At 23.1% G+C, this 10,537-nt stretch overlaps 1 protein-coding gene across 4 annotated transcripts in view; it reads left to right on the top strand.

Moving 5' to 3' along the window:
- Positions 1-421: 421 nt before the first annotated feature.
- The window catches only part of LOC127280706 (fibrillin-1-like), a 79,177-nt gene continuing 69,061 nt past the window's right edge, over positions 422-10,537 (top strand). For 2 of the 4 annotated variants that reach the window (XM_051303896.1, XM_051303895.1), the window contains exon 1: positions 428-1,119. In XM_051303896.1, coding sequence (XP_051159853.1) covers positions 1,074-1,119 — 46 coding nt within the window. In that variant the 5' untranslated portion in view covers positions 428-1,073. Of the gene's footprint in view, positions 1,120-10,537 lie in introns of all 4 variants that reach the window. The other 2 variants (XM_051303898.1, XM_051303897.1) reach the window with 2 other exon arrangements.

Raw genomic sequence — 10,537 nt, 5'->3', positions numbered from 1 at the left:
TTTAAATTAATTATTCTAAACAATAATTTGGCTTAAATGTAATAATTATTAGATATTTATTTCATAATAGAGTAAACTATTTGGAATTTTATTTTTCGCTGTATATATTCAGATGTTATTTGAATTCGTGATTTATTGTAATCAATGTATAGCCGCAAGAGATTGTATAATGTGACATTGTTACTACTATGAGAACATTAAATTTGATTAAACGGCTCACAATAAATTGGATACAATTGAAATGAATTTGAATTGGATTGCGACAATACTATTCGAGATTTGGAATAATACAGTCAACAATGAGAAAAAAAAAAAACAAACTTTGTTTTATTATATTGAAAATAATTTTAAAAAATCTAATATTTATTATGTTTTATTTTTTTGACTAATTCGTCTGACAAAACATTACACTTTTTCTATATTTAAATTTGAAAATTTATTTGTCAAAAGTATATTTAAAATTGAAAAACAAAATTGACAAACGACACTTGGTCTCACGTTGTATTTTTGAATTTGTTAATTTTTGCAAGGAAATTTTAATTCTAATGGACCATTTATTGGATATATATGGTTACCAGAGTGTCGGATGATCTCTTGAATGTTTAATGGTATATGAAGAAGTGGCCGCTTATATGGACTGAGGAATCCTGGTAGGGCTCTGGTGAAGTTGTGAACTTGTACTCAGTCTTGAACTGACTGCCAGGCTGCTGGTTACCTATATAGCCATACCCCGGTCACTGACTGTTAACTTGTGTGTTATTATATCGTTAGTCACATTTGCATCTCCTTCGCGGCTATATACAAGTCACGTGCGCGTCTCCTATTTCATATTAATAGTCAGAAAAATTTTCAATGAAACTCGTATCCAATCAACCCCTAAATTCAACCCTTAATAATTTATTTACATTTCTTTTTTTCTCAATTAACATGATTTTTGTAAATTTTAATTAAAAAAAAAAAAAAAAATATATAGAGAATTATGAGGCGATGCTACTTGAAACCAAATTTTAGACTCTAGCTGTTTTTGAAAAAAGTGTTTTTTTTAAAGTGTTTTGTGTTAGTTTTTGTAAACAATGATTTTTTATTTTCTCGGGGGTCTTTTATTATTTACAATCACAGGTAATTTTATTAATTAATTATAATTTATTATTTACTAATTGATATAATAATTTAATATTTATCATTAATTATACCTCTTTTCCTCTTATATATTTTTATCAAAATAGAAGATAAAAATATTTATTTCTTTTATCTTTGTGCAAATGACGATCAAATATAATTAAAAAAAAAAAATTAGTTTTAATTGAACTTTTCTCAGAATAAGCGCAGATTTTCTAATTTAAATATAAAATTGCACTTTTCTTGAATTGCAGGAAAAATTAACTTTTTTTTTTACAAATAATAAACTTTTAAAATTCAAAAAAAAAAATTAAAATATTTTTCTATGATTTTTATTTTTTATTTAAAATCAAATTATTAATATTATTGAATTATTGAATAATTTTTTAATAAATATTATTTTAATAATAAATTTAATAATCCTTTTAGCATCATTTAGAAAATAATTTAATTATTCAATTATTTGTACACTCAGAGAAATATAGTATATTTATCTCAGAGCCTACTAATTCATTTATTTGTTGCAAATATATTTTATTTGATTTGAATAAAAAATTTATTTAAACTAAAGAAAAATTTATTTATGACATATAAAATTTTTATTTACATCAAATAAATAAGTTAGTAGGCTCTGAGACAAATATACGTTTATTTAATTCAAATATATATTTTATTTCATTCAAATAAATCATTTTTCTGAGTGTAAATAATACACTCAAGAGAAATGGTATATTTGTCTACGAGCCTATACTAACTCATTTATTTGTTGCAAATATATATTTTATTTCATTTAAATAAAAAAATTTATTTGAGCCAATGAAAAATTTATTTATGAGAAAAAAAAATTTTTATTTACGCCAAATAAATAAGTTAGTAGACAAATATATACGTTTATTTAATTCAAATATATTTTATTTGATTCAAATAAATCTTTTCTCTGGATGTAATAATAATAGTAATAATAATAATAATAATTTTAATAAAAAAATTTGATATTTTTAAATTGTACTTAAATTTTAAAAAAATGTTATCTGATGGTTTTCTATAGGGCTGAGCCTTTTTTTTTTTTGATTTTGAATATAATATAAAGTTCGATCACTGATATTTTTGGCGTGGTCCAATCTATTGATTCGTCACCGTCTGACAAGCAGAATAATTGCTTTTTATTAAAGCGTGAATCAGCCCTCACTTTATAATGATCGAATTAACGTTATAGAACACAACGACGTTTTTAATATCCTGTCATTCATTTATTGAATGGGATTTTATAACGATTGGCACATATCCACTTATTTATATATATATATATATAATATACAGTAGCATTTTTATTGAAACTTTAACCAAAAATTTATCATATTTGTTATATAAAAAATAATTAATATATTAAAAACTATTTGAATAAATTTTTCAATGCTTAATAAATTTCGTTTATAGAAAAATGTGAGAAAATTTATGTTTCATTAAATATAAATGACAAGTTGAAAATCTTTTCTCGTAAAAATTGAATTGGTTCGATTTTCTTCTTTCGACACGTGATTCCATCCATATATATATAAAAGAAGACAAAATAGTTTTAACATTTACTTCAAGTTTTGACATGTTTTAAAGTTTAAAAGTTAGTAATTCTCCTTTTTCTCTATATAGTTTTTCTCAGGTGGATTTTTTTTTTTATATAAAATCTCATTCTCACTGTTGTAAAAGTAGCTTAAAGGGTATATATTCTTTTTTTCCTCTCGCCGCGAGTTTCTCTTCTTCATGCGACATGATCCCTCCTCTTGTTTTTTTTCTTCTTCTATATACTATTATACTTGGCTTTCTTTTGTATTTTCACGCGCTTCCAGTGCGAGTGAGTAAAAGGAAAACTAAATATAGAATAGTTGAGCGTTTTCCTATATATATATATAATACTGATGGATAAAAGTAAACTTGATATTAACGCACTTTAAGAAAACAAAAAAAAAACGCGCGTGATGTTGGTATTATGTGTGTGACACGCAATCTTAAATTATCCTATAAGATTTTTAGAATCCACATCAGGGAAAATGGGGGTGAAAAAAAGCTCAATAAAACATTCTGACAAGTAAAAATAAATATAAAAAAAATCGAGATATTATTGAAATTCAAAAAGTTTCAAATTTATTAATTTTTTTTTTATTTATTGTATATATATAACATTTTCACACTATAAACATAAAGAAACAAAAATAACTCTACTCTCTAAATCTGAATTAGTAAAAATGTTTACTAATTGTTAGTAAAAGTTACTAATAATTAGTACACCCAGAGAAATGATTTATTTGAACCAAATAAAATATATTTGAGTTAAATAAACGTATATTTGTCTCAGAGCCTACTATATATAACTTATTTATTTGGCGTAAATAAAAATTTTATTTGTCAGAAATAAATTTTTCTTTGGCTCAAAAAAATTTTTTATTTCAATGAAATGAAATATATTTGCAACAAATAAATGAGTTAGTAGGCTCGGAGACAAATATACCATTTCTCTGAGTGTAAAATTTTACTAATTCAGAAGAAAAAAGTGAGTCACTAATTCAAATTAGTAAACATTTTTACTAATTCAGATTTAGAGAGTAAATCTGAATATTAGTAAAAATATTGCACTGAAAAAAAAAAAATTTATTTCATTCAAATTATCGCGGTTATTTGAGTATTATATTAAGTACACCCAGAGAAATGATTTATTTGAACCAAATAAAATATATCTTTGATTTAAATAAACGCGTATATTTGTCTCAGAGCATATACTTAACTTATTTATTTTTGTTTAAATAAAAATTTTATTTGTTAGAAATAAATTTTTCTTTTGCTCAAATAAATTTTTTTATTTCAATAAAATAAAATATATTTGCAACAAATAAATGAGTTAGTACACTCAGAGAAATGGTATATTTGTCTCCGAGCCTACTAATTCATTTATATTTGTTGCAAATATATATTTTATTTCATTTAAATAAAAAATTTATTTGAGCCAAAGAAAAATTTATTTATGACAAATAAAATTTTTATTTACGCCAAATAAATAAGTTAGTATAGGCTTTGAGAGAAATATACGTTTATTTAACTTAAATATATTTTATTTGATTCAAATAAATCATTTCTCTAAGTGTACTCTATAAATCTGAATTAGTATAAAAATGTTTACTAATTTGAATTAGTGACTCACTTTTTGCTTCTGAATTATAGTAAAATTTTTACTAATTATAATTAGTAAAAATTTTACTAATAATTATTAGTATCTTTTACTAACAATTAGTAAAATTTAACTAATTCTAAAGCAAAAAACTAATTTAAATTAGTAAACATTTTTACTAATTCAGATTTAGTGAATAGGCTCGGAGACAAATTTCTCTGGAGTGTAAATATTTACTTGAACGAAATAAATTGTATTTGTATAACAAATAATTATACTGTATTTGAAAGAAAATAATAATTATTTGATACAAATAAATATTTATTTGATATAATAGTCAAAAGTATATCAAAATAAAATTTTTTTTTCATAACTAATTTGAAGTAATTATTTATCGTTTAAGTGTAAATATTTATTTGATAATAGTAAAAGTAATTATTTGAATCAAATAATTTTTTTTTCCTTATATTAAATATTTCTCATTTTTTTTTTGTATGTAATAAATATGAAATGGAGACAATGCAAAATGCTTTATATAAAATTGGCTGCACAATTTTCTTTTACATATTTTATAGTCGAAATTACAATATATATATATATATATATATGGGAAAATAAATAACACATGAGAGGGCATCTGGGGTTTATGTTACATGGACATTAGGTATATTCGAACCGCGAATTATTTTTCGGATACATTTTTGCTGATAAGATCGATTTTTTTCTTAAATCTCTTCATTTTATTTTCGCGCGCTTTTAATGTGAGTCGAATAAAACTTTTTTTGTGTGTGTGTATATATGTGTGGGGCAGAGATTATTGAGGGCTTGAGAATCCGCAGCATATAACTATATATATGATTTTCTGGATTACGAGTTCACTGATCCATTGGATTTATAAAGTTCAAGGTTTTCTGAGATTAAAGAAGCTTGGGGGGGCCATTTGGTTAGTCTTTTTGACTGATTTAGTAGTTTCTATTTATGTGTTTTATAATAGAAACAGAAACTTATCTTACGGAAATAGATTATAGCCTCCACGTGCGTACTTTTATTCCATAAAAAAAAAAAAAATATATCGCTCTCACTATATAAAGATATCAATTAAAAATATTATACTCTCTAATTCATGAATTAGTAGTTTTCTACTAATGAAAGAGTGCGTATTCGTTTACCAATTGAATTAGTAACAGTTTTGACTAATTTTTAGTAAAAAAAAAAAAAAACTACTAATTGCTATAGTAGAAAACTAGATTCATGGAGTAAATCGTATTTTTTACTATTTCAAATTAGTAAGCCGATTTACTCCATAAATTAGTAGTTTTCTACTAAAAAAGAGTCAAAACTGTTACACCCAGAGAAATGATTTATTTGAACCAAATAAAATATATTTGAGTTAAATAAACGTATATTTGTCTCAGAGCCTACTAAATTATTTATTTGGCGTAATTAAAAATTTTACTTGTCATAAATAAATATTTCTTTGGCTTAAATAAATTTTTTATTTAAATGAAATAAAATATATTTGCAACAAATAAAAGAGTTAGTAGGCTTGGAGACAAATATACCATTTCTCTGAGTGTACTAATTCAATTTGGTGAATACGCACTCTTTCATTAGTAGAAAACTACTAATTCTGATTTAGAGAGTATTTTTTGAATTATATTTTAAAATAATTTATTTATTTCAATAATTACCCTACACTGAAAAAAAAATTTATTTGATATAAATACTCGATTACTTGAGTATTATCAAATAAATATTTATTTGAACCAAATAATTTTTATTTGAATTAAATAAATTGTATTTGAACCAAATAATTTTTATTTGAATTAAATAAATTGTATTTGGAACCAATAATTTCTGTACTTGAAACATAAATACCATTTAATTGACTCAAATAATAATTATTTGATACAAATAAAAATTTATTTGATAATAGTCAAGTAATCGCGAGTATTTGAATCAAAATAATTTTTTTTTTTTCAGTGTATGAAATAGGAGGATGGTGGCCCTAACATAACCTCAAAACGGGAAAAATGGATTTTAAAACACGATTTTAGAAATAGTTGTCGAAAGAATTTTTGTTTTAAAAAACCATTTTTCAGGGCTTCCACTCTCCTTGAACATAATTGTTTCTTAAAAACTATAAATTATATATATATATATATATATATATATATATATAAATACTCTCTAAATCTGAATTAGTATAAAAATGTTAACTAATTTGAATTAGTGACTCACTTTTTGCTTCTGAATTAGTAAAATTTTACTAATAATTAGTAAAATTTAACTAATTCTAAAGCAAAAAATTATTTTAAATTAGTAAACATTTTTACTAATTCAGATTTAGGGAGTAACTGTGTATATTTTCTTTAATTGTTATTATTATTATTATTGTGTGAAATTTTATTTAATGACAGAATAATTATTGTTTTTATTGATATTTATGATAATTACTCTAATTATACAATTCAAATCGTAAATATATACAAAATTAATATTTATGAATATGTAAAAAAAAAAGAATGCAAATTTTTGTTATGAATTTCTGTATTTATATATCAAAAGAATGTGTATGATTTTAATATTCATAAATGTCTGGTAGTATGGTTCTTGTACAGGAAGCAGTTTTGATGCGAAGGGGTCGCTTCTCTTTTGCTTTTGGAGTATAAGAGTTCGACAAAGTTTAATAAAAAAAAAAAAAAAAAAATTGTGTGCATATATAATATACTTTATAGTGCACATGATAGAAATACAGATGTGAAAACGATAAGAACTTGCTACTTTGCGAACCAACTTATATACATATATACATATATATTTGTGTGTATGACTGCCCACAGTGGTCACATTCCGACTACTGTCAGACTTTATGGCTTTATTGCTTCGCCGATTGCTTCGCAGGAGGTAATTCCATTTATAGATCACCTTTTAAACTTTTCACCACATTAAATGGCATATTTTTCTAATAAATACCAATTTTTATATTATTAATATAATTATTTTTTTTTATTATATAATTATTTTTTTTTATTTTAATACTATGGGGGTGTTAATATTTTTATGACAAATGTTTTCTAATTTGACAAATATTTCGAATAATTCGATTTTGTTTATTGGATATAGGTGAGATAATATAAAAATACTCTCCCAAGAAGCACGTAATATATCCTCAATATCAAGGTAATATTACACGTGAGATTCGTAATATAACGCTGTAATATTACAGTAATGTTACAGTGATCTTAAAATGTCCGCCTCAAGGTAATATTACCGGGAATATTACTGGAATATTACCGGGAATATTACTGGAATATTAACGGTAATATTACAGTAATATTACAGACTGATTTGAGTTATTCATAAAGCATAAAAAACGTAAATATATTATAAGTCAATTTGGCTTGTTGGTAAAACTCTGGACTCGTGTGCTTTGAGTTCGGGGTTCGATTCCCTGGATGGGTAGATTTTTTTCGTAAAGAAATGTTCCCATAATATTACTGTAATATTCTCTTGTAATATTACCTTAATATTACGGTATAATATTACTGCAATATTACTGTATTATTACCTTAATATTAGCGCGTAATATTACAGTAACATTACCGGTAATATTACCTTGAGGCGGACATTTTAAGATCACTGTAAGATTACTGTAATATTACAACGTTATATTACGAATCTTACATGTAATATTACCTTGATATTGAGGTTATATTACGTGCTTCTTGGGTAGATGATATGATCGGCGTAAGAAGAAAAATTTGTAAATTGCTCCAGTGCGCAAGCGCATAATTTTGCACCAATAGAAAATCGTTATGAAACTAGAGGATACAATTTCTCATTTATTGCGCATGCGTGACTAAAAATTGATTTTATTTTCTTTTAATAAAGCAAGCGGGGCCTTACCCACTCTACCAATCGAAAATTTTTTTGTGAAAATTCTTGTATCATTTTTTTTTAGCTATCGCGCATGCGTAGAAATCCTTTGCGCCATATAGCAACTTTTAATATTGACCAATAGAAAATGCAATCGTAATATATATATAAATCTTTTTCTAAAGTACAAACACTTTTCGATGGAGTACATTTGAAATTCTTGCTGAAAAATATATTTATTTCACGAAATGAATTTCCTTCTGCTTTTTAATTTATTTTCTTTCTTTGTATATATATATAAAAGGTGAATTAAAAATGAATAATTACATCCTGTTTGAAAGATTAATTAGTCTTCAAGTTAATTTCCAAAAAAAAAAAGTTTATCGCTAATCGATATTCTTTGGGAATTTTTTTTTTTTTTTTTCATCGAACAATTTTCTTTTGCGATTATATATATAAAAGAATAAATTGTGTCAATTACGTTGTTTTCGAATGGCTTTTAAAATAAATTGATGATGGTTAATTAAAATCGATTCACGCGGGGATAAAAGCATTCTTTTTTTTTTTTTTAATTTCCTTTTTACATTAATTAATACAATAAAATTGATATATACATTAATTAATAATAATTATTTGTTGATTATAATTTAATAATATAAAATTTACTAATCAATATATTGAGTTTGAGCTTTTTTTTTCTTTTTATTGAATTATATGAACTACCGCTGGAATATATATATTCTGTTATAATGTTTAAATTAGAATTTAATTAATTTAACGTTAACCTTCGATTAAACTAATTTATTATGTTTGCTTTTATATATATCAAAAGTCAAAATTAACTTATTTTCAATTCTGCAGTGTAATTGGAAAACATTTATTTATATTTCATATATTTGAATTTAAGCAGATAAAACAGATATATGCAAATATTCAGTATAGCTGAATTTTTTATTGAACGTAATTAAGAAAATTTTTAAACTATATTTTATTTAGATTTAGCGGAAATTTAGCAGTACATTTTTTTTTTAATTTTTTGGTGAATAAATTGAATTTTTTTTAACAGAAGGTTTATTACGATGCTCTTATCTATATATATATATATACATAATAGAACATATATCATTTGCGAATTATTTTATGGAATAGAATAGAAATGCTTTTTTAATTCGCTTGTGTCGGCGTACATTTTAAATTATACTCCGAAGCGGTATATATCTATATATATACCTATGTAAAGTGATGGCATTTTTATAAATCCGAGCGGATTTCCCTGATTTATTTCGCTCATCGAAAACCAATTTAACATTAAAATAAAAAAATTGTCAGCTCATAATTTACCAGTAGAGGACCGAAAAAAAAAGAATTATGACACTTTGGACAGCTGGTTTGTTAAATTTACGTACTTTCAAGACATAATAGAGGGACGTTGGAAAAAATTATGAATTTTTAATGCTTGAAATTAACAAATATAGTTTTTGCTTTTTTCTTAGATAAAAAATAGATTTATTATTTATAATTATAAAAATTATAAAATAAAATATTTTATAAATATCTATTTTTTTAGTGTGAAAAAGTGATACTTTTTTTGAAATTTGTTTTTTTCATAATAATTTGTATATAAAATATTATTAGTGAATTAACAATATTTTCTTTCAAATATATATATATATATATATATATATATAATTGGCGCCGGCGTCTTGAATTATACAAGTTCTATAAAAGAGATTGTAAATTGTAAACTTATAATATAAAAAATTATATTTATTTACTGTATAATTGCAAATGACAAAGAAAAAAAAGTTTCTCAATAATATATACTAATTTATACTATCGTTATAACATTTTCCAATGTTTCAGATTAATTATAATTATTTAGATTAATAATACCAGTTTTTCATAAACATTTCTCATTTTCGATTGACTTTAATACTACAGCTTCAAGGACATTTTCATTTTTTTATGAATTTTTTTTTTATATTTGAACATTTTTTCTTTTAAGAACAAAAGTTGTACATTTGTAATTGTAATCAATAATGAATAATAAATAATAATAATAATAATAATAATAATAATAATAATAATAATAATAATAATAATAATGATATAATAAAAAAAATATATTATAAAGTAATAAGTAAAGAAAAAAAAATTTGAAAAATAATACTTATTGTATACCGAAAATAATGCGTATTTCGAGAATAAAATAGTATATAATTAAAAAAAAAAGTGATCTTTTTTCTCGCACAAAAAAGCTCATCGCCTTTGACAATTTATCAAAAGAAGAATCGTAAATTTTAAACAGGATTGTTACTTTTCAAATAGGATTTTTTTTTTTTTTTTTTTTTCTCTAGGAGTATTTTTATTTTTACGAGAGTT

This window comes from Leptopilina boulardi, unplaced genomic scaffold (genome assembly GCF_019393585.1).
Source record: "Leptopilina boulardi isolate dan_hultmark-lab unplaced genomic scaffold, ZJU_Lbou_2.1 LbouV2_249, whole genome shotgun sequence".
Lineage (NCBI taxonomy): Eukaryota > Metazoa > Arthropoda > Insecta > Hymenoptera > Figitidae > Leptopilina > Leptopilina boulardi.
This window is presented reverse-complemented; position numbering and strand designations above follow the sequence as displayed.